The sequence below is a fragment of the Bos javanicus genome, chromosome 10, assembly GCF_032452875.1.
Source record: "Bos javanicus breed banteng chromosome 10, ARS-OSU_banteng_1.0, whole genome shotgun sequence".
NCBI lineage: Eukaryota > Metazoa > Chordata > Mammalia > Artiodactyla > Bovidae > Bos > Bos javanicus.
This window is the reverse complement of record NC_083877.1, coordinates 55,156,630-55,182,523: the sequence shown is the minus strand read 5'-3', so window position 1 is coordinate 55,182,523 and position 25,894 is coordinate 55,156,630. Positions and strand designations below refer to the sequence as shown.

The window sequence follows — 25,894 nt, the reverse complement described above, 5'->3', positions numbered from 1 at the left end:
TGTTTATTCTTATTTTGTATAATCTTATTCTGTTTTCAGTTTTGAAAGGGAATTTCTAATGATTCAGTTGTTGTTTTAAAAGAAATGTTCTTTATCACAGCTAGGAACCATCCTTCAAATCTGAATAAGAGATTTTTATAATTAATGGGCACTGAAATTTATCAAATGCTTTTTCAGAATTTATGAGGTATTAGATATTTATTAGATATTAGTGATATTTATTAGAATACTTAAAACACCATTTCTTGTTAAGATAAACCCTACTCTGTGATAGAGTTGTATTTTTATCAATATTTCATTGAGAATTTTTGTAATTATATGTATAAATTGGTTTAGTTAGGTTTTCTTTTTATACTACCCATGTTTTGTCTCAATGTTATATATAAAACTATGGAGATTATTATCTTGTCCTCTATTCAAAAGCAATAGAATTGAAAAAGAAAAACCAAAGTCCTTATATGTAGACAACACAATTACTTCCATAGAAAGCATAGGGAAATCTATAGAGAAACTACTGGAACTAATAAGAATTTTCCATTAGCTCGTTCACCATAAAGTCAGTATACAAAGTCAGCAGCATAACTACACAATTAATAGCTAACTAGAATATGAAATAAAATAGAAATCCATTTAAAATAGGAATAAAACAGTAGAATACTTACAAATAAATTTTGCAAAATATGTATAAAATCTCTAAAAGTATTTGAAATTTTATTCAAGGTAACATTTGTGAGGAGAAGAGGATGACAGACAATAAGATGGTTGGATGGTATCACTGACTCAATGGACATGAGTTTGAGTAAGCTCCGGGAGTTGGTGATGGGCAGGGAAGCCTGGCGTGCTGCAGTCCATGGGGTCGCAAAGAGTCGGACACGACTGAGCAACTGAACTGAACTGAATACCCATAACCCCAAGCTCCCAGAACCTCTATAATTAAGGGATTCCCATGAGCTGCTACAGAGCAAATTTAAACTCCATAGTCATCTATTCAGGCTTCCCTGGTGACTCAGTGGCAAAGAATCTGCCTGGAATGCAGGAGACCTGGGTTCAGTCCCTGGGTTGGGAAGATCCTTCGGGAATCTTCCCAAGCCTGAAGGAGAGCATGGCAACCCACTCCAGTACTCCTGCCTGGAGAATTCCTTGGACAGAGGAGCCAGGCAGGCTACAGTTCATAGGGTCGCCCAGAGTCGGGCACAACTGAAGCGAGTAAAGCAGCAGCAGCAGCAGTCATCTATTCACGTAAACTGTTTTCAGCTATTTGCACATTTTTCCTGCAAAGAGAGTAACTTGCCTCTGTAGCTACTGTATTATAAGAGAGAATACTTCTCTGTAACAGAAGCCAGACATATATCAATAACCATTTATTTGATAAAGAAAATCTATTGGGTTGACTATAAAGTTTGCTCAGATTTTTCCGTAAGATGTTATGGGAAACCTGAACAAACATTTTTTGGCAACCCAATACATTAAGTATGCCTGTAATTTTATTACTTTGCCATTGATTGACTTACACAACACTAAAACCTAGAAAACAAAGTTACTTTCCCATTAAACAGTTCATCCCTTCCTAACACTTACCTTCCTGTTCAATACAAACATTATCCAAATTTGTGTTCAGTCTCTCATGAAGCTCCTTCAATATGCACATACAGAGCTAGACACTGGGAATATAAAATTAAGACTAGGCTTATTCTAATAAATTCAAATCTAATGAAGGAGGTGTAGCTATCTGATATCCACCTGATAGTTTAAATGGTGCTATTGTTCAGTGACATGCTTTCTGCAACACAGCTTCCCCAGTCTGAGGTTCTTTTGGCTGAAATATGTCTCCAAGTCATATTCTGTGAGGAAACTGTGTGTGTGTGTGTAAAATAAATTTTCTTAGCTCTTGAATATTTGAAAATTACCTTTTGTTTCATTCTTACATGAGAAACAGCTTTCCTAGATCTAAAATTCTGTGAGCATAGACACTCTCTCTCATAACTTTATTGCCATTGCTTATTTCCTTCTGATGTTTATTTTGTGAGGAAAAATATAAGTCAGCCGAAATTCTTTGCATTTTTATTCTTGGATACATTTCTTCTTCCTCCAATTCCTTCTTTTCTCCTCTTGCTCCTCCTCTTTTCTCCTTCTCTCCTCCTCAATTTCTTTTCTTTTTACCTGGATATATATGTGTATAGTTTGTGTTTTTCAATTTTCCTAAAACAAATTGAATTCTTTAAAAATTCAGAGCTGTTTTTAAGCTCAAGAAATTTGGTTTTATTATAATTTGATTATCCATGGTTTCTTCAGGAGCATCATTTCCAGCAGTATGCTTTCACCTAAATCCTTGAGATATTGTTACCTCGTGTTGTAGAAATTATTTTCCTGAAGTATCTTAGCGTACTTAGTCGCTCAATTGTGTCTGACTCTTTGCGACCCCATGGACTGTACCCCACCAGGCTCCTAAGTCCATGGAATTCTCTAGGCAAGAATACTGGAGTGGGTGCCATACCGTCTTCCAGGGGATCTTTCCAACCCAGGGATCAAGCCTGGGTCCCATGCATTGCAGACAGATTCTTTCCATCTGAGCCACCAGGGAAACCTTTTATACGTTCCAGTTCAGTTCAGTCACTCAGTCGTATCCAGCTCTTTGCAACCCCATGGACTGCTGCACGCCAGGCTTCCCAGTCCACCACCAACTCCAGAAGCTTGCTCAAACTCATGTCCGTTGAGTCAGTGATTCCATCCAACCATCTCATCCTCTGTCGTCCCCTTCTCCTCCTGCCTTCAATCTTTCCCAGCATCAGGGTCTTTTCCAATGAGTCAGTTCTTCATATCAGGTGGCCAAAGTATCAGAGTTTCAGCTTCAACATCAGTCCTTCCAATGAATATTCGGCACTGATTTCCTTTAGGATTGACTGGGTTGATCTCCCTGCAATCCAAGAAACTCTCAAGAGTCTTCTCCAACACCACAGTTCAAAAGCATCAATTCTTCAGCTTATTTTCAAATAAGAAGATCCATTCAGGTCATACATTTCAGGTAAACTGGATTACCCTTAGACACTTTTCAAAAAACTTTGGTTACAGATAGATCCAAACATTTGACGCTGGGGGTGGGGTGCAGTGTATAGCCCCTAGCCTTGTCTAACCTAGCTGTTTCTACTATTATATTTATTGATGTCAGTGACTACCAAGAAGAAAAGATATGCCTAAGGCTCTCATCCCTCAATGGATCTTATTTTCGTCTCTCTTACCAACAGTGATTTCTATGCTGTGAATACATACTGCCTACTACTGTATGGGAGTAATCTTTCTCATCCGATTCTCCCCCAGGTAGTAGTCTTTGCTAGCAGTCATGGTGCTAATGAATAGATCTTAAAAGAGAGATGCTAACAGATCAAGTGACACACATAATGATTAGAAATAATTCTTAGTCACTAGTCAGAACTGAAAGTTTGGTTTTCTGATTTTTGCCACTTCTGAGTTTCCACTTAGGAAAAAAAAGCACTGACTGTCATATCCACATCCTACCTTACTTGCCAGATTTTTACTATTCATTGACAGTCTGTCCCATTGTGTGAATTCCAAAAGACTTTTTTAGAGACAAGCTAGTTTGTCAGTGGAAAGAGAACTTCAATGAAAATAACGAGACCCACCACTGATGCTACCCAGCTATGGAAATTTGTATGAGACACTTAGCCTCAACTCCCTCACCTCTGAAACAAAGATATTGGCTCAAATAGTTTCAAGACCAACACTGTTTCTAACATAAAAACTATATTTTTCAATACTAAAATATTTCAGTTTTAGGATAACTAAACTTTCAGTAACTACTTCTAGGATTTGACACATTTCAAATTTTAGTAATCACTGATTAATTTTTTAGCAACACTTTAAGGGTGCTATAGCCATGGAAACTCACTGATATAAAGTAACACTATAAAAATGTTTCAATCAATAGTAAGTTTAAGGATAAAACACAGAAAACGATGAAACCATAAGAGTCCCTGAAGGCAATATTAATTTAAACATACATTTGAATGATTACTGTGGGACTTAATATAGACAGTTGTAAATGAAAGCCAAGTGTTATCACACAAAAAACATAATCTTAAAATATATAGATGTTTTCTGTATGTTCCTGAAAGGAACATTTACAGAACATATTCTGTATGTTCCTTGTCTTCAATTTCTGCCTTTCTGCCTTTTAGTTCAGCAAGACTTTAAATGCCATTAACAACAACAACAATAAGACCGAGTTTACTTTCCCCTCTTTGATGTGAAAAAGGAAAGTGGGAAGGGGAACGAGAAGAAGAGAAGCTATTTCATGAACATCACAGCATGTCAGAGAACTGAGGTCAAATCTCAGTTTTCCGTTTATTGACTTTGACAGGCAACTAACATCTGTGCCCAATTTCACCCATTGTACACACTACCTTTATCTGATATCAGAGCAAGATCTTATCCTTAAAGTATTCAGCACGATGCCTGGCACACACAAGTAGTCAAAAATTGCACCCATTGTTGTTATCATTACTATAAATTACTTCAGATATAACAGGGACATAATGAGCAAAGAACAGAGAAGGAAAGCACAAGAAGGGATAAGAGGAGGAACAGGGTTTAAGTCAAGCCACTTCCTGGTTTATTCTACTTCCACCACCTCGGATGATGTCTAACAAGCTAGAAGCCTGAACAGAGGTGAGTTACTCCCACCTGGAGTCCTAGACTTGAAGGTAGGAAGAGCAGGTCAGCTGATTCTAAACTGATTCTACACTGCCAGAGTGGTCATTCCTCCTTAATTCTCCACACCTTTTATGAGGCTCCCAGCAGAGTCCCATGAGGACAGATTCAAACCCCTTTGTCAGGGGCTTAAGCAGTTTGGTAAACATGTTCAAATGACTGGAGCAGCTATGATATTTTTCATCTAATATCCTGCTGCTGCTGCTGCTGCTAAGTCACTCCAGTAGTGTCCGACTCTGCAACCCCGTAGAGTGAAACGTACCAGGCTCCTCCATCCCTGGGATTCTCCAGGCAAGAACGCTGGAGTAGGTTGCCATTGCCTTCTCCAATCTAATATCCTACAGGATACTAATTGAGACTTGGAGGTAATTATCAATTTAAAACATTACATGCATAATCATTACTAATTGCTTTTAAAATTATTCACTCCTCCACAGAATGTACTAAACTTACGTTAGGTGAGAGATTCATCCTATTAGGGAGATTATATAATACTATATCATAACCTTATGGTAATAAGGATCTCTTATCAAAAAGTTTTTTATCAAAAGCTGCTCTTGTAAAGAGAACTTCAAATAAAACAATTAGTTGTTTTATTCTCCTTCCCTTTACCAATGTTTACTCATAGAGCATGACTCATTCCCAGATAGAGGTTGGTATTCATGATCCAATAATGTTGGTGACAAAGGACACATTCTAGGAGCCCATTGATTGATTTGAGGCACAATAGTCTAATTTCTATGGGTTCAGAATTGACAAGATAACAGGCATAACCTCTGATTAAATTTTTATTTAATAAATATCAAAAGTATGTTATTTATTATATGAATTAGAGATAAGTAGTATGGATTATTATTATTAATAGAGGTTTCCTGCCATTATGGAATATAGTTAGAAAGAATAAATCTGCCTGATTATCTACAATACTAGGCATAACATGGGTGCTGTGGAGTGGTATAAACACCAGGCCATGGAAGCACAAACCCAGAGTTCTCAGGTAACAATTACGAATAGCCTGACTATTAAACAATACTTACAATAATAATAAAACCTTTTAAACTAGTTGCTTCTACTGAGAACTGTCAGAAAACTGTCCCATTTTTAATTCCACTTTTTAGGGGTGTACCACATTAAACAAGCAACTCTCAAGACTATGCTTGACGTGATTGAGCAGTAAATTTCACATCTTCTTTTAAAAAAAGGAAATGTGTTTTCTGCTAAATCTTTACACCCAAGGGTTTCCTCAAAATTGTTCGGGGATTGTTGAGTACATAAGTTTGGTTTTCAACATGTTTTTTTCCCCACCAGTGGAATCCTTCAGATTTTTTAGAAAACACACACAGGCACAGAGTTAGGATGTGCAAGTGGATGATGAGAGAGCAGCAATTTGGGAAAGGCAAAATCGTACCTATGCATTTAGAGTACCTTTTAAAAAGTTTTAGGCACATTTCTATAGCTGTTAGTTGTTTTCAAACAGCATAAAATGTCTCCTCTGTAACTAAGAGCACATATTTTCCAAATTTAAGTTTTATATATTTTCTAATAAAAATCAGATTCTATAACAACACAAAGCCTTTAAGTTACCTTGGTAAAGTTTCCGATTAGGAACCCAGATGAAGAAATGGCACCTCCTGCTGAGCGCTTTGATGGAAAGCTTTTCTCATTTACAAACTTGTTAAATCAATAACTTTCCTGACCATCACTTCTAGATGTTTACTCTGGAAACAAACCAGCCATTGCTACATGACTGCTTATGGTAATACTGACATGATCACCCATAAAAGTCTTGATCACAAACCCACATACTGAGCACACTCTAATCTTTAGTATAACAACAGAGACAAATACACAACCTGAATGCATTTTCACTCTCTCATTTACTGTGATTTCAACAATAGTTAAACAAACAATATAACCTTTAGCCATCAAGAAAACTCATTTCACGGAATTCTTGGTTCACAAAAGGTTTTACATCATAGTGGGAAAGAATATGAGGGCTCTTAAAAACTTTCCATCTCTAGTGTACTCAACCCAGAAAATTTTACTGAAGAAACTAAGAATTCCAAAGTTGTTGGGGAAAACTCTAGTCACTCTGCTTTTGTCTTACAGCAGTATTTGATTTAGATAACTATAGTGTCAATGGATTTTTCTCTCTAATTTTCTATGAATCTTCAAGGTATTTAATAACTTTGGAATACTCTTAAGAATTATTATTATCATAAACCTGGATCCATTTACCAGCAGCTCTTATGTGCAAGGCACATATTATCTTACATATTTTTCAAAATTATCCTTTTTTAGCCTCGTTATAATGTTGCCAGGTAGATGGGATTATCAACACTTTACAAATAAGGACATGCAAATTCACAGTTTTAAACTGTTAATGTGTGACAGACAGATTCATGATCAGGGAAGTCTGGTTTCATTGCCCAGGGATTTAATACTTTGTTATACATGTCTTATAATTCAAGGGGCACCATAAACATCGTGGTCTATGTATAATAGTGTTTGAGGAGATCAAAAATATAACCACAGATTATTTCTAGAATAGTAAAAAAAAAAATATTTTAGTGTAGAGGTATTTGGACAGCGCTTCATTGGATAATGGAGGAAGGGTATTCTAAACATTTGTTTTGAGTTGATGAAAACATAAAGAAAGGTTTGAAAAAATTAAGCCAAAGACAGTGTGGACCAGAAGTGCTGATGAAGGAGAGGTCATCAGGAGCATCCTAGCAAAGGGCCGCATTTGGGGATTTGACTCAAGGTATAATAGGATGCAAGTAGGAGATTTTCCAAAAGGGATTGCAGTGATTACCTTCAGAATGGGAGAAAATAATAGCAAATGAAGCAACCGACAAACAACTAATCTCAAAAATATACAAGCAACTCCTACAGCTCAACTCCAGAAAAATAAATGACCCAATCAAAAAATGGGCCAAAGATCTAAATAGACATTTCTCCAAAGAAGACATACAGATGGCTAACTAACACATGAAAAGATGCTCAACATCACTCATTATCAGAGAAATGCAAATCAAAACCACTATGAGGTACCATTTCACACCAGTCAGAATGGCTGCGATCCAAAAGTCTACAAATAATAAGTGCTGGAGAGGGTGTGGAGAAAAGGGAACCCTCTTACACTGTTGGTGGGAATGCAAACTAGTACAGCCACTATGGAGAACAGTGTGGAGATTCCTTAAAAAACTGGAAATAGAACTGCCTTTTGATCCAGCAATCCCACTGCTGGGCATACACACTGAGGAAACCAGAAGGGAAAGAGACACGTGTACCCCAATGTTCATCGCAGCACTGTTTATAATAGCCAGGACATGGAAGCAACCTAGATGTCCATCAGCAGATGAATGGATAAGAAAGCAGTGGTACATATACACAATGGAGTATTACTCAGCCATTAAAAAGAATACATTTGAATCAGTTCTAATGAGGTGGATGAAACTGGAGCCTATTATACAGAGTGAAGTAAGCCAGAAGGAAAAACACCAATACAGTATACTAACGCATATATATGGAATTTAGAAAGATGGTAACGATAACCCTGTATACGAGACAGCAAAAGAGACACTGATGTATAGAACAATCTTATGGACTCTGTGGGAGAGGGAGAGGGTGGGAAGATTTGGGAGAATGGCATTGAAACATGTGAAATGTCATGTATGAAACGAGATGCCAGTCCAGGTTCAATGCACGATGCTGGATGCTTGGGGCTGGTGCACTGGGACGACCCAGAGGGATGGTATGGGGAGGGAGGAGGGAGGAGGGTTCAGGATGGGGAACACATGTATACCTGTGGTGGATTAATTTTGATATTTGGCAAAACTAATACAATTATGTAAGGTTTAAAAATAAAATAAAATTAATTAAAAAAATAAATAAAAGAAAAAATGTTCGCTCTGACATATCTCAACAATGACAGAAAAAAAAAATGATCTTTTACACAGATGAGACAAATTCTTTCAAAACTTAAATTTGACTATGCCACCCATAGCCAAAATCTTAAAAGACTTCTCCGTAGCTCCAAGATAATATCTAACAATATTTAAATGACATTCAAAGTACTAACATTTTCTCTAACATTCCCTATTGTTACTTCATCTATGCTCCATACATCCTGAACTCCTCACAGTTTCCAGGACACACCATTCTGTTTTACGCATCCACATATGGGAACGTGCTATTTCTTGCTTCTCTGTCTAAAAAAAAAGTGAATTTCAACTAAACCTTCAAGAGCCTCTTAAAGCATTTTCTCCCCTGAAAAAAATCCATCATGATAATCGTTGTTAAACAGTGAATGTCCATATTTTACATCTTATCCCCCACCAAGATTGTTTCAATGTTCAAGACCTAAGAATATTACAAAAATACCAGGGACACTTCCATTAAAATTATGAGCAAATCAAAGATGTTAACTCTATTAGCCAAGGTCACAGAAGGAATCAGATGGCACACCCACACTTGAAAAAGATTCAGTGGAGAAACTATGGACAACAGATGGGCAGGATAAAAACAGACCAGAAAGAGTAGTAAACTAACCTCACTGACAAATAACAAGAGAGGAAAAAGCTCCTAGAACCAGGAATGAGACTCACCTGCTGAGGGATGGTGAGGGCAATGTCGCCTTTTTGGTTGCAGGATTCTTCCAGCAAAATGGTGACACCATAGGAAGGAAACTAAAGAAATAAATATCTGACCTGAGTCTACTGCCTCTTTCCCATATCTTGCCAGGACTTCTCACCATCTATAGAGCATAGAGACCACTGACTTGTCCATCTAGGGGCAGAGGACGGAGTGGAGAAGGGTGAAAAATGAATCTGGAGAGCCAAGTGAAGGATAACAAACATATCCACTTGTAACACTGTCATGGCATGTAGTATTACAAATGTAAGCCAATAAAATTAGCCAAGGCAAATATTAAGAGGTATAAAAACTGGACAGGAGAAGTGTAATTCATTGAAAATAATACATGTGTATACTTACAAAACTCAAAACGAGTAATGAAAATATTTCATTAAAAATTCAGTTGGCTGAATAAAAAAATATACAAAAATCACTAGCCTTCCTGTTATCCAATATAATGGAAAAGGGATCCCATTTAAAATAGAATGATATGTAATAACTAGGAATAAGCTTTTTAACTGTTCAAGATTGACATGAAGAAAAATGTAAAGCATAATTAGAATACACAAAAGGAGACTTAAATAATGGCAAGATATGTTCTATTCTTCATATCACAAGGATGTCACCAGTTTAGGGATGATGTCAAACTATTTTATTTTCCCAAAAAGTATTACCAGTCCCTCTTATGTACCCTACTTTCTACTGCATAGATACCTCCCTTACTGATATCAACATCCGGGTACACACCATGTTAGTTACTTGCACTGTTAGAAGGTTATTCAGGTTTTTAAGACCTTGTTCTGCCCACATTAAAGTTTTAATTAGTTATTGGATTAAAAGCTCTTTCTCTCTCTACAAACAGGGAAAAATAATGACTCTAGCAGTAGAAGGAGGAAAGGAGAAGGAGGAAGCCGTGGCTTCTCTCATGTGCACCGTTCCTCTTTCTCCTGGAGGCAATTTCCATGATGCTGAGGAAGAGAGAAAGAGAGAAAAGAGACAGATGAGTCTTTATTTAAGCCAACACAATATTGTAAGGCAATTATCCTTCAATTAAAAATAAGTAAAAAAAAAAAAAAAACTGCAATGCTGACCATTAGTAGTCATTATCTATCTAAGGGTCACTGTCTACTCAGTTAGTAGTAGAACTTTTCCAGATCCTTCTCTTAGGGGAAGTACAAGCTTGGTAGAACTGGCTGGTGTGAAATGTATTTTCAAGTAGTTCCCCAGGGCATCGATGAACTCTTCCAAGACTCAAGACCTGGCCACTTTTTCCTGCTGCACCCCACCTGGGTGTATAGGCACATACATTCCTTTGAGATGCTTGCCTCTTCACCATGTTGATGACAATCCCTGATAAAACCAGAGCCTATGGTCACATTTTCCCTCTCTTGTCCCCAAACGCTGGCACTTCAAGCCCATTCAGGAGCCATCTCCCATATTTCTCAGCAACTGTGACCTTAAGCAGAGAGGGAGGTCCCGGCACACACTTGGCCGTGCTCAGGTCATACTGTCTGCTAAGTACGCAGCCAATTAAAAAATGAAATGCTCATCTAGCTGGCACTTTCAGAGTACTTCTCTCGGAATTTTCTTCACTTCAGGAAAATGAAACCCTTCTCACAAGCAATGAGCAGCTCCTTGGCTAATGCCCAAAGTGATCACTTTCTGTCTTTCAGTCCTTTTATTAACAAATGGTTGGGGCAGGGTCGGGCTGAGAGTGGTGCTTGTGGTGAACCAGGTTTTCTCAGTAGATCCTGTTAAGAGGTTCTGGCTGAAATGTATGAAATGAAAAAAATGAGATTTTTTTCTCAAGTTAGAAACTGGAAGTCTATTAGAATCTCTTCTTTTCAGCTTAGTCATTAGCCATTTATTTCATGAAAATAAGATTCTTATTAATCTCATATATATTGCAAATGGTTAAAATCTCTGTTGGGCAAAATGAGGTTCCACCTACCTTTGATAAATACCATTTCTAGAAATTATACTATAAACTTGTAAACATGAAAAGTAATTATTTGTTATAGTTCATAAGAGCAAGAGACTAGAAACTACCAAAATGTGTTTAAATAAATAATGGTATGTCCATATAATGGAATAAGGGCTAAATATTATTTTAAATATTTTAATGTTTTCATTATTTGTAAGCAGATTATTTGTTTTTTAAGCAAGTATTCATGAAACCTTGACTTTGCAGTTAATGCTGTGATATTCCAGACATGTTAAAGAGTGGGACATAGCTTTGTATATGTGGAAATGGAATGATCTTAATACATTTTTAGGTAAAAAGACAAAGGTAAGGTAAAGGATAATTAGAGTATGTGTTTCTATTTGAGAAAAAAATGTATATGTTTATAGATGATATGTTAATAGATGTGTGTTTGTATGTATATGAGGTTGATACAATTATCCCTATTTTACAAATAAGAAAACCAAGACTTGAGAACATCGCAAATTCTGATCACAGAACCAGATGTGGCATGACTATGATTTGAATTCCAAGTGCCTAAATCACAGGCACTTTTCAATACAACATTCCTAACCCTTGACTGACCTTTATCAGGGTGGAATTGATTAATCCTTTTTATATCATCAAATTATAAATGTACCTGTTTAGAATATATGACACGATATATTGTGTGTGTGTGTTGCTCTCCCCTGGTCTGAGTCTGGGCCTCGTGAGGCCAGGTGCTCTGTAGAGCCATCTCTGTATCCTTGATGCTCTGGTGCGGCACACTCAAGAAGAGCACTTCAGAAAGGAATGAAGGGCAGTGATACATCTTCATACGTAAGTGACAAGGAGAGCTTTATTAAGTGCCTAGAGTAAGGCAACTTCAAGTTTTTTTTTTCTTTTTAACAATAGTAATACTAACAGAATGCCTTATGGTATCTGAGGACTGTGTGAAAGTTTAGCTAAATGGGCTAAATATAATTATACCCAAGACTCAAACCTGCATAGCAGATCTAACTTAGTGAACATTTATCAGTATCTATTATGTGCTGTTAACAAAAAGAACCATTTGTTTCCACGATCACACTTTAAAGTTCCCAATGCACAGAATATCAATGTCCCTTATTAAGTGGTCTGGAAGGTCAGGCCAGTAAACTTTTGCTGATTTGCAGGTCGCCCCTCCAAAGATTCAGTGGGTCAGATATCTGTTCATGTGGACATCACCGCCACTCCAGGAACCGGAGAGCATAAAGTCACTGTAAAAGGTATATTTTGGGTTCAGGTAGATCAAACAGCCTATAAGACTTTAACCTCTCAAAAAATAATTATATCCAAAATGTTTTTTCTGGAAACTCTGTTTTTTAAAATCTATATTAAATTATTTTAGGGCATACTTAGAATACCTTCATGAATACAAAACTTTTGATTTAAAACAAAAGAAATTAATAGCATAGATATTTAACCTATATTACTTGAAAAGTCTAAATGGTTAAAATACATTGATAATTACATTTCAGAACTGTACGACTATGTTCTCTATGGTTGAGGCTGTGGTTGCCAACTTACCAATGACATTTTAGATGTTAACTCAATACATTCTTACTATCCACATAATCTACCTACTTTTTCTATGTGATTTCCAACAACTGGTTTGATTTTTTTTTTAATGGGTGGTTGAATCAATTGGCTTTATATTATAAAAATGAAATCTGAATTTAGGGGTCATTTTGAAGATGTAATTTAATGATTATTACTTTTCTCAATAGAACCATGTTCTATTTTTATATTATCATGGACAGCCACTTTAAATAGTATCTATTTTAATTAAAAGCATGGCCTTCTAATATATTTCAAAGTTTCACTACCTAAACTAGCACTGTTATGGTATATAATAGATTATATACGGTATTAGTAAGCATCAGATAAGTGGGCATGACTATATATGCCAGTGTTGTTAAACATTTTTCAAAAATATTTTGCTGATGTATACCAAATGCTAGAGGTTTTATGAACCTCCTGAATTAGCAAGTTTAATTATAAGACACCTCCTTAAGGATATCATCACCATAATTAAAGAATGAGTGAAGATGTATGTATAAGAATGTTCAGTTAAGTATTATTTATGATGCCTGAAATTAGGAAACTGCCATAATATGCAACAAGTGATTTGTTGAATATTGAATGAAATCTACACACAATTAAATATTTGCAACTGGAAGATATATAATGAATTACAGTGCTCTCCATGATGGACTTAAAAAAATGAAAATATTTTTAAGACTGTAACACATTATGATCCTATTCTGTATATAAGGATTGAAAGCATCACACCAAAATATTAACAGTCGTTTCTTCTGAGTGATAAAATTAGAAATTTTTCTTTTAATCTACTTTATGTATATTTTCTAAATATTTCATGAACAGTCATAATTTTAATATGAGAAACATCATGTTTTCACCTAAACAAAAGTCATAACTTTTCAGTAGTAACAATTGTCATTTTAATTACAGCTTTTTGCCATCCCAACACCACATGGCTTAGAGCTGAAAGCCCTATCAAGCATGCAGTCCAGAGAGAAAATTGTTTTTCCTAATCCTAGTCAGTGGGGTTAGGGTGTTATTAAACGCAAGTTACAGCTTCATACATCATTTTTAAAAATAAATATCCACTTTAAAGATCAAAGGGAAAGCCTAGGATTCCACACATGGGTTTGCTAACACTTTATATTCCTTTCGTTTTCCTTCTGTTTTTTAGTGATTGCTATTAATGACTTAAACTGGCAGACCACGGCCATGTTCCGCCCCTTTGTGGAAGTCTGTATGCTGGGACCCAACCTTGGAGACAAGAAGAGAAAACAAGGCACAAAAACAAAAAGCAACACATGGTCACCAAAGTATAATGAAACATTTCAGTTGTAAGTTATAACCCAGCTCCATTTTCCAACCAGGAAATAGGCCTTGTACAGCTACACTTACGGGGGACTCACAGAGTAGGAATGGCACCGGGCTTTGCTAAGGAGAGTGAAACCTGTAGGTTTAAGGATTCCTGTTCATCACTGATCCAAGGCAAATGAAGAAAACTGTAACAGGAGGGCTTTGCTCTCATGAAAGTCACACTCTAGATATTAAGAAAACTTGATAAACAAAATCATAAACAAAAAGCTGTCATATGATAGTGAATACTAAGCATAGTATTAAACAGCGTGATAGGGTGGTCCATTGGCTGCTAAGATGAAGTGTTCAGGGAAGCCTCTCTGACTTTTAAATAGGAACCTGAGAAAATAATGGGGCTAGTTGTAGCCAGGTTATTACACCACTGCACCTAAAGGAGAAGAGCTGTTACTAAAATCGGGACTGTGAAAACTTCATATGTAGTCACTCACTTACTAGGAGAGTGACCTTCTGTGGAGACAGACAGCTTACTTGAGGAGCCTCACAGGCAAGAAGCCAAAGAAATAAAGTCTGCCCTCACTTGCATCATTATCCCTGACTTTCCAATGATGCTGTTTTGGCTAAACCCCACTGGAAGCCAGAGCACAGAGAAACTCAGTGGGTGAAGTCCTTACAGGTCAGCATCCTCCTGCAAAGTACAAGGAGAAGAATGCAGGTGGAGCAAACGGAAGTTATCTGGCACTGAATGAAGTCAAGGATGACTCCTAGGTTTTGGCATCAGCAGTTGGGTAGATATTCACTTGCTGAGATGGGAGAGTAGGGACAGGCCATGAGGAAAGCAAAGACTTTCTTTTAAATCTATTAATCTAGAGATGGGTATTGTACATCCAAGAGGACATATCAAATATATGGTTAGACATAAATTGAGAATTATCTGTATATAGATGTAATTAATTCTACAAATCTAGATGAGCTGACCTAGGGACAGATAGGAAGCCAAGGGGGAGGGAACATGAGACAAAACCCTAGGGCCTTTCATACACACACATACACACACACACACACACACTTACCAAGCTTCCCTTACTGCTTTGATTCTTTGTTATTTCGTATTCTTGGTTTCCCAGAGACCTTTCAGCACTCTGTTTTCTGAATAATTAACTCTTGCTGCTGCTGCTGCTAAGTCGCTTCAGTCGTGTCCGACTCTGTGCAACCCCATAGACGGCAGCCCACCAGGCTCCCCTGTCCCTGGGATTCTCCAGACAAGAACACTGGAGTGGGTTGCCAATTCCTTCTCCAATGCATGAAAGTGAAAAGTCAAAGTGAAGTCGCTCAGTCGTGTCCGACTCTTCTCGATCCCATGGACTGCAGCCTACCAGGCTCCTCCGTCCATGGGATTTTTGAGGCAAGAGTACTGGAGTGGGGTGCCTTACCACTCATTAAAACTTAACTATCCTACTACATCTATTAAAAAGGTTCTAATAATGCCTGCTAACAAATCAGCTCACAAGAGTTCACCTATCTACTCCTCCAAATTACACAAAAAAATTTGATCCAATTAAAAAGTCTTCCAAAAAGTTCTAGGAATACCTGAATAATGCAAAATTTCAGATATAATGCAATGAGCTACCAAGACCGCAATTCTGGGGAAAAGGCAGCATTTTGACTCATTTTAATTTAAGAAGTCCCAGAGCCTGTCATATTTTGCCATTCTATTCTTTAGCACACCCCTCCAAGATTCCATTTTCCTGAGTGTCATTCAGACTGTCTCTAAAATAAGAACTCAGTTTAGTTGTCCATGTCTCGGAAACAAAAGTCTCACCTGGCAAAATATTAGATCAGAAAAAAGTCACTTAGAAAAGGAAGGAATCTGGAAGCTTGTACCACTGAGGAATAGAAGTGCATTCATTAGAAAGTCAGGACTATCTGAGGAGGAATTAAAATAAGGGACAGGGGGTATTATCCTCAGCATTTCACTGCTCAGCCTTCTTCATTAGGTTCAGTTCTGCGTTGACAGGCTGTCTAGGGTCGTTATTATAAGAGGCTAGCCTCAGCCCCAACCTTGACAGGTCTAACAGTTGCCATACGAAAGCACTGGCATTGAAGCACCAGGCACTGCTGGAACTGATTTACTCTGGAGATTTGTATCCAATTTAGCATCTTATGAATAGTGCTTCATAGTCTGAGCAGTGCATTTCCCTGAGAAAAGGCTCCTACATATAATAGCTTATCCAGGAGTCTGAGGTAGAGAAAGGAATTGGTAATAATGGATGTTGAAACAGTGGCACAGAAACTCTTCCAAAAGGTACCCCTCCCCCCAGCCTAACTTCCATGACCCTTAGTAACCCCTCCTACCCCTATATCACTGGGGAGACCTTGACCCCAATGATTAATGACAACATAATATTTTAATTTGAGTTTCTAGTAATATCCTTAACATAAGGGGGCAGTCAAGCATTTTTAAATTGATTTCCTATTTCTATCTAGGAAAAGAAGGAGTTTTTAAGTTAGATTGCTGAGTAATAGCAATGTAAATACATTCTAAGGAAAATTTAAAGAATATTTGCAGAGTTAAAATGCAATGATACTTTATTTGCCAATACAACATTCTAAACAATGTATAAAATTTTCCACAGTCTATTAGAACCATATCGATCCCTATTTGAAAATGCTCAAAATCCCTGTTTTTAATCCACACAGCACTCTGAGTAAAGAAAACCGCCCAGGGGCCTATGAACTCCACCTTTCGGTTAAAGATTACTGCTTTGCCAGAGAAGATCGAATTATCGGAATGACAGTAATTCAGCTCCAGAATATAGCCGAAAAGGGGAGCTACGGGGCATGGTATCCCCTTTTGAAAAACGTCTCTATGGATGAAACCGGTCTGACTATCCTTAGAATCCTCTCTCAGAGGACCAGTGATGATGTGGCTAAAGAATTTGTAAGACTTAAATCTGAAACAAGATCTGCTGAAGAGAGTGCTTGAAACAATACCATACCCTAAGATAGCATCTCTGAGAATTCACAAACTCTGTTTGACTACTGCATGCATGTGCAAATACAGGGGAATGTTTATTTCACTACATTTCAGTGTTTGCCAGTGCTCAAGTACAGTGTCTACAAGGTATGTGCGAAAACTGCAGAACTTTTATACCAATTCTGGTCTTTGAGAAATAAATGTTCCATGAAGTGCCAAAATCATGATGTTAAGTGAAATATCCAGAGTATCTTTTAAAATGTTTATTTCATTACCAATTTCTCATCCATTAAACATACTAAAACACAGTCTTTTGAGTTTGTCCATTAGTTATTCTTGTTACATTGGCTTATATATCTGGTAGATATGAAATCATTTGTTACTCAGATTGTTTTATTTAGACTTACCTCATAATAGATGTCTTACAATTACCCTTTTCTACCATGACTAGAAATGCAGTTACTTCTAGAAAGCATTTGTAATTTTATAGTTGCAGATATATTGTGATGATTTTTGCATACAAAATAAAATAGAAAAGGTGGGAAATATTTTATGCTGACCAGTTTCCAACCTTTCTGAAATATCACTGTGAAGAAATGCTCTTAAAGCAAACTTATGCAAAGCAATGCTAAATAGTTTGTTAACATGTTTGATATATCAACAAAACTTTGTTCGTTAAAACTGCCAAGGTCACATCACATTTGTAAAAAAAGAAAAAAGAAAAAAAGAGGTAAGTTGAAGCATTTGCCATCTAGCATTATGTCTTGGCTTTACCAAATTTCATTCTTTAGAAAGTCATAGGATTATTGGTTTAGAAGTACAATGGAAGGATTGTTTCTTAAAATTACCTATGATAATTAACTATACCGTTAGTGTTTTCCTTCTGACAGTTATGACTAACTCCTCCTTTACTGAGTGCTATAATCAGTTAAATGTTTCCTTTTTAGAAATACTCAACAATTTGTACTGAATGCAGCATTATTATATATTGCACTGGAGAAAAAAGTCATGTCTTCAGCTATTTAGTGAAAAATGTAAAATGAAGTCTGAACAAATTGCTTACAATTTTGTAATTTATGTTATTTATAAGCCCAAGATGCATACAATGCAATAGGAAAACAACTTATTACAGCTCAGTAGATTAAAATACAGCTAGGTTGGATTTTGAATATGAAATAGTTTATAAATATTTGCACTTTCTCTATTTTTATGGTTTGACTTTTTAGAGTCTGTACCTAAATAGTTGGCTGTAGAACAGTACTTTGTAATCGTAACTTATGGTCATAACTGTTAGTGGGCAACATATACGTGCAGAAAAAAGACCCTGTAACAATGACTGCTTTGTGAACAAGCTGGTCCAATATGTTAAGAACAAGTGAAAAGTATCATGACTCCCAGAACCATGCTGTTACTGGGTGTGAAACCACAGACAGCAAGATCCACTAATTTATGTTAAATTGATAGGCAAGTGCTTTGTTAATAACGTCTTCAAATGCATAGTTCAATGCAATTCTCTGGCATATGCATTAATAAATGAATATATATTAAGTACATGTAATACTTGATTGTATCTTCTGCCTTTTTATTTCATATATGCAACATCATTTCATTATTTAGGAATAAGAAATCCAGATCCTTTTTACTGAATAGAACACTCTTCACAATGTTTGGTTCTAGTATCTCATTAGAATTTGAGGGAAAAAAATCCAATTTTGTTCCTGGAAAAAGTTGCGTATTACAAAATAATGAGCCTGAAAATAGGAAAAAAAAAACTGATGTATCTACCTGTCTGCATGTCTCTGAATACTGTTAAGCTATGAAAAAATTCAACATACAAGATATAGACAAGCAACACCATTAAATAAAACTATACATAACAAAAGGTTTCATTATTTTATTGAAGGATTCATTCGAGATTTAAATTCATTCGAGATTTAAAATGATTTTACAGAACATTGACTTAAGGAGTACATTAATGTCATAAAGCACAAGACTACTGAATAAATAGCAGTTTGGGTGTGCATTGATCACAGAAAAAATTACGACCTAAGTATATTTCCAGTATTTATTTAATTGGATCTATTCATTCGGTGTGTGTGTGTGTGTGTGTACAATATATATCAAACACTAATGGTGATGGTGTGAATTGTGTCTATTTATTAATATCATAAAGTACCAGTGCTAATTTTGAGATAGTTATAAATTCTACAGTCTTTGTTGTTTCTCCCAAGATATAAGTATTTGTTGTCTCTGGCATAATGCCTGTTGTGTTTACATAACCAAATTAGTCATCCCTCTGAAGTTCACAGCAACCTCCACCAACTATAGGCTCCATTAAAGTGTGAAGCTATTTATTTATTTTAGATAAAATGCACAAAGTTTGACTTTTAATCTACAGATGAAAATTATGGTAGAAGTTCTCAAAGAAACACATGAAAATCAAATTTTGCTAAAAGGAGGTATTTAAAACCACAGTGAAACATTTATTATTTAAAGGGGTTTTCATGAATTATTATTTAAGGTAAGCAATCAGATGTCCTTATAACAGCCTGCTGTAATTCATCTATTTCTAGGATAATTTATGTATTGAATTTCCCTTAAAGGAGGCACATTTATAAAAGACAAACCTAGCTTAACATTTTGCATTTGGTCTTTTTTTTTTTTAATTTTATTTTATTTTTAAACTTTACATAATTGTATTGGTTTTGCCAAATATCAAAATGAATCCATCACAGGTATACATGTGCTCCCCATCCTGAACCCTCCTCCCTCCTCCCTCCCCATACCATCCCTCTGGGTTGTCCCAGTGCACTAGCCCCAAGCATCCAGTATCGTGCATTGAACCTGGACTGGCATCTCGTTTCATACATGATATTTTACATGTTTCAATGCCATTCTCCCAAATCTTCCCACCCTCTCCCTCTCCCACAGAGTCCATAAGACTGTTCCATACATCAGTGTCTCTTTTGCATTTGGTCTTTTAAAAAATTTTTGAAATGAGAGTTATTTTCACCTTTTAATTTCTCTTATATAAAGATATGGCTACACTAAGCACTTTTAAGGAACTGTGGTGTTGGAGAAGACACATGCCGCTTAGCTCCCGGCAGCCCTGATCTATTTTCAGTCCCCCTGGTTTTATGTTCTCCAGAATGTCATAGAAATGGGATCATAGTAGGTATCCTTCTGAGCCTAATTTCTTTCATTAGGCATTATTCATTTGAGTCATCTATTTTATGGCATCTATCAACTGTTTTCACTGCTGAGTAGTACCCAATTACATAGATATACAAGAATATCTGTTCAGTTACCAGTTCAAACACATCTGGGTTGTTTTCGGTTTTTGGATGATTATGAACAAAGCTATTATAAACATTTCTATACAGGATTTTATATGACTGTAAGTGTTTATTTCTCTTAAAGGAATACATACTAATGGAATTTATGGGTCATATTATACAGCTAACTTTATGAAAAAGTATCAAATGATTGTATGATTTTATATTCCCAGCAGCAATGGGTAAGAGTTCCAGTTGCTCCAAATCCCTGAAGCACTTGATATTGTCAGGTTTTGTTTTTGTTTCTATTTTAGTTTGCAGTCTGTTGATGATCAACACTGTTGAGTATAAGCAAAGTACATTTGTTTATTTCTCATCCATATATCATCTTTGGTGAGTGTCTGCAAACCTTCTGTCCATTTATTCAACTGGTATTTTGTTTTATTATTGTTGAATTTGGAGACATCTTTGTGTATTGGATATATAAGTCCTTTTTCAGATATGAGACTCATAACTATTTCACCCCAGTCTGTGGCTACTCCTTTCATTGTCATAACAGTGTCTCTCAGAGAGCAAAAATATTAAATTTTGAAAAAGTCATTTATAGTTTTTCTTTTATGGATCACGGCTTTGCTGTTTAAAAACTCTTTGCCTCACTCAGTCACAAACATTTTCTCCCACGTTCTATCAAAGAAGTTTTATAGTTTTAGATTTTACTATTTGGTCTATAATCCATGATCCATTTTGAAATTAGTTATTTAGTTCAATTATAGGATGTGAGGTTGAGGTTGAGGTTTATTATTTTTAATTTACTAATTAATTTGAAACGCTGGACTGGAAGAAACACAAGCTGGAATCAAGATTGCCGGGAGAAATATCAATAACCTCAGATATGCAAATGACACCACCCTTATGGCAGAAAGTGAAGAGGAACTAAAAAGCCTCTTGATGAGAGTGAAAGCAGAGAGTGAAAAAGTTGGCTTAAAGCTCAACATTCATAAAACGAAGATCATGGCATCCGGTCCCACCACTTCATGGGAAATAGATGGGGAAACAGTGGAAACAGTGTCAGACTTTATTTTTCTGGGCTCCAAAATCACTGCAGATGGTGACTGCAGCCATGAAATTAAAAGACACTTACTCCTTGGAAGGAAAGTTATGTCCAACCTAAATAGCATATTCTAAAGCAGAGACATTACTTTGCCAACAAAGGTCCGTCTAGTCAAGGCTATGGTTTTTCCTATGGTCATGTATGGATGTGAGAGTTAGACTGTGAAGAAAGCTGAGTGCTAAAGAATTGATGCTTTTGAACTGTGGTGTTGGAGAAGACTCTTGAGAGTCCCTTGGCCTGCAAGGAGATCCAACCAGTCCATTCTGAAGGAGATCAGCCCTGGGATTTCTTTGGAAGGAATGATGCTAAAGCTGAAACTCCAGTACTTTGGCCACCTCATGCGAAGGGTTGACTCATTGGAAAAGACACTGATGCTGGGAGGGACTGGGGGCAGGAGGAGACGGGGACAACAGAGGATGAGATGGCTGGATGGCATCACTGACTCGATGGACGTGAGTCTGAGTGAACCCCAGGAGTTGGTGATGGACAGGGAGGCCTGGCGTGCTGCGATTCATGGGGTCGCAAAGAGTCGGACACGAGTGAGCAACTGAACTGAACTGAACTTGCATAGGGAAATAAAATTGTTCCAATACCACATGACACCATTAATTGAAAAGACTATACTTTTTCCTGTAAATTATCTTTGTACCTTTGTCATAAATCATTTAACCAAATGTGTGTGGGTCTATTTTTTAAATCTCTATTTCCTTTCCTAGAGAAATTCCTACCTCTTCACCAATTTGACACTGTTTTAATTACTGTAGCCTTGTATTGTCTTAAACTGTGAGTTTTCCATGTTGTGTGTGTGTTTTTTTTTAATGTCACCTGTTCTAGTAATTTTGCATTCTTTAAAAAATTAAAACACTAGTGGAATTTTGGGATTTTACTGAACCCACAAATCATTTTGAAGACAGCTGACATCTTAACTGTGAACTGCCATCAATCTAATGAATACAATACTTGTCTCCATTTATTTAGATCTTCATTGATTTCTCTCATCAGCGTTAGTTTTCAGCATAAAGATGCTACCAAGTATTTCTTCTGTATGTGCATGTATAATAGTGTACACAGGAACTTGAGAATAAAATTCAAATTTCAATTCTTCATTTTTGTATAGAAACTGATTCTTGTGTATTAGCACAGTTCCCATAACCTCACTAATCTTTCTTATTTGCAATATCTGTTTGGTAGATTCCTAAGTTTCTACATTGACAATCATGTCAAGAGGCATTTTTGTTTATTTCCATTTGCATGCATATTATTGCTTTTCTTTCTTTAATGCACTGGCTATAGCTTCTAGTACAGTCTTGTTTTCTTTTTTTTTTTTTTTGAGAACAAGGAGGAAGTAGTATTTATGCAGATTTAATCATATCATATACAATACAAACTTGTAGCACTGCTAATGACCCTAGAAAGAATTCAACTTCAGTGGTCTCAAACTATTTATAATAACTAAAATCCCTCTATAATGTATTCACACCACAATATATAAGGAAGAGGCACAAATTTTATTTTTTATATTAGTTTTATCCATTTGTTAATACATTAGCTTCCTATTTTAATCTGTTCTCATAGCATACAATATTACAGCTAGAGTTTAAGAAGATAGGCTTGAGTTGTTCTCAATCTCAGGGAGAAACCATTCTTCCCCATTAAATATGATGTTAGTAAGTAAATAAATATGATGTTAGTAAGTAAGTGTTTATCATTCGGTCGTGTCTGACTCTTTGTGACCCCATGAACTGTAGTCCTCCAGGCTCTTCTGTCCATGGAATTCTTCAAGCAAGAAAACTGGAGTGGGTAGCCATTCCTTTTTCCAGGGGATCTTCCTGACCCAGGGATTGAACCCAGGTCTCCCTCACTGCTGGCAGATTCTTTACTGTCTGACCTACCAGGGAAACCCCAAATATGAAATTCCTTCCTAATCCTACTTTTCTGAGAGTTTAGACAAAATTCAAAAATCATTTTTGATTAAAATGATTTTCTGCATCAACTCAGATAATCATATAATTTGTGTTCTATAGTTTATGAATGTGGTAAACTACATAGACATATTTTAATTGTTGAAGCAGCTTTGCATTTCTAAGATGAACCCCACTTGGTCATGATGTACTATCTTTCTGCATATTGCTGAATTCAATCTGGTAATATTTTATTGAATATTTAACATTTATATTCATGGATTCTATTGATCTATAGTTTTATTTTCTCGTAATGTTTTTGTCTTGTTTTGATGTCAGGATATTTTTTGCCTCCTAAAGAGTTGGAAACTGTTTCCTGCATTTCTATTTATTTTATTAATCTTTAAAAAGAACTAACTTTGATTTCACTGATTTTCTCTTTTTTTCTGTTTTAAATTTCATTCTTTTCTGTTATATCTTTATTTTCTTCCATTTGTTTGATATAGGTTTAATTTTCTCATCCAATTTATTAAAGTGGGACCTTAGATTATTCATCTTTGTCTTTTGAAATGTAAGCACTTAATGCCACGAATCTTCTAAACACTGCTTTAACTTCATCCCATAAATTTTGATAAGCTATATTTTGTCTTTATGCAGTTAAAAATATTTTCCAATTTTCATTGACTTCTTTGACCCATAAGTTACAAATTTTGTGTCTTGTTAAATTTCCAAATATTTGGGGAATTTTACAAATATTTTCTCTTACTTATTTCTAGTTTGATTTCATTATACTTGGAGAATATACTTTATATGATATCAATTCTTTAAATTTGGTAAGATTTCTTTTATGATCCAAGATATGCATGGTGAATATCATATGCAGAAAAGAATCTACTTATTATTATAATTTTATAATCATAATTTTAGAGTTATAATTTTAAGGCATCTATGAAGAAATCTAACAAAGTCAAGTTGATAGGAAGTATTCTTCTGATCATCGATATTTTACTGATTTTTTTTGTTTCGCTTTGAGAAGAATGTTGAAATCTCCAAATATAATTATGAATGTATTTATTGTTTCATTCCTATCTGCTTTATTTTTAAGGTCTATTGTTAGGTGCATGTATGTGTGTGTGTTTAGTCGCTCAGTCGTGTCCAACTCTTTGGGACAACATGGACTGTAGCCCACCAGGTTCCTCTGTCCATGGAATTCCCCAGGCAAGAGAATATATACATTTAGGTGCATATATATTTAGGATTATGATGTTTTTCTCATTGGGTTATGTAATGTTCCTCTTTCATGCTGGTAACTTTCCTTGTTCTAAAGCCTGCAATAACTACTAGTAGTATAGTCTTCTTTAAGGTTTGAGTGGTATACCTTCTTCCACTGTTTTGCTTTTAAACTATCTGTATCACTATATTGAAAGTGTGATAATAGTAGCTAGCACCTATATGACATACATGGGTCTTTTTAACAAATCTAATTTGACAGTCTTTATGTGGTATATTTTGACCATTTAACAAAGCTAATTAATTAGATTTTTTAAATTGCCAAAAATCTGATATGAGATAGCTGAAATAAAAAGACTCATAATGTATTGGTCTTTTGATTTCTTTAGATTATCGGACAGAGTGAAGTAAGTCAGACAAAGACAAGTATGATATTGCTTATATGTGAAATCCTTTTTAAAAAATGGTACAAATGAACTTATCTATAAAACAGAAATAGAGTCACGGATGTAGAAAACAAACTATGGTTACCGAGAGAGAAAGGCAGGGAGGGATAAATTGGAAGATTAGGATTGACATATACCTACTACTATATATAAAATAAATAAATAATAATGACCTACTGTCTAAAACAGGGAACTCTACTCCACTCTGTAATGACCTACATGGGAAAATAACCTAAAAAAGAGTGGATATCTGTATTATAAGTGATTCACTTTTCTGTACAGCAGAAACTAACACAACATTGTAAATCAACTATACTCCAATAAAAATGACTTTTTTTAAATAAAATCATTTAGGCTACAAATTTAAAAGGTTTTACAGACTCAAGTTGTAAGCATCTACACTTGGAGTTCTTGAAAAAGATGTGGTAGAATCATAAAATGTAAGAGCTGAGAGTAATCATGCAGATAATTTAATCAAAATTCTTAAGAAACTGAGACCCAGAGGTATATAATGACTAGCCTATTATCAACTAGTTAATAACATAATATGATACTGGAATCCTATGAACTAATTTTCCTAAACTTATCTTCTGTGCCTCACCTCAATACCTTGTCTGTGGCACTTCTACTTACTCTAAAATCAGTCCTCCAGGGCTGCCTCCAGAAAGCAAAGGGATGAAGTTCAGCCAAACTGTGATTTTATCCCAAAAGTGGTATTTAAATTAGCCTGTTAATTCTCACATTTTTTAAAGCA

The 25,894-nt window shown here is 35.8% G+C and overlaps 1 protein-coding gene across 1 annotated transcript in view; it reads left to right on the top strand.

Annotated features, from left to right (window-relative positions):
* Positions 1–18,735, top strand: part of UNC13C (unc-13 homolog C) — a 657,134-nt gene extending 638,399 nt beyond the window's left edge. The window contains exons 30-32 of the mRNA XM_061431239.1: positions 12,481–12,573; positions 14,064–14,223; positions 16,901–18,735. Coding sequence (XP_061287223.1) covers positions 12,481–12,573; positions 14,064–14,223; positions 16,901–17,186 — 539 coding nt within the window. The 3' untranslated portion in view covers positions 17,187–18,735. The remainder of the gene's footprint in view (positions 1–12,480; positions 12,574–14,063; positions 14,224–16,900) is intronic.
* Positions 18,736–25,894: the final 7,159 nt, after the last annotated feature.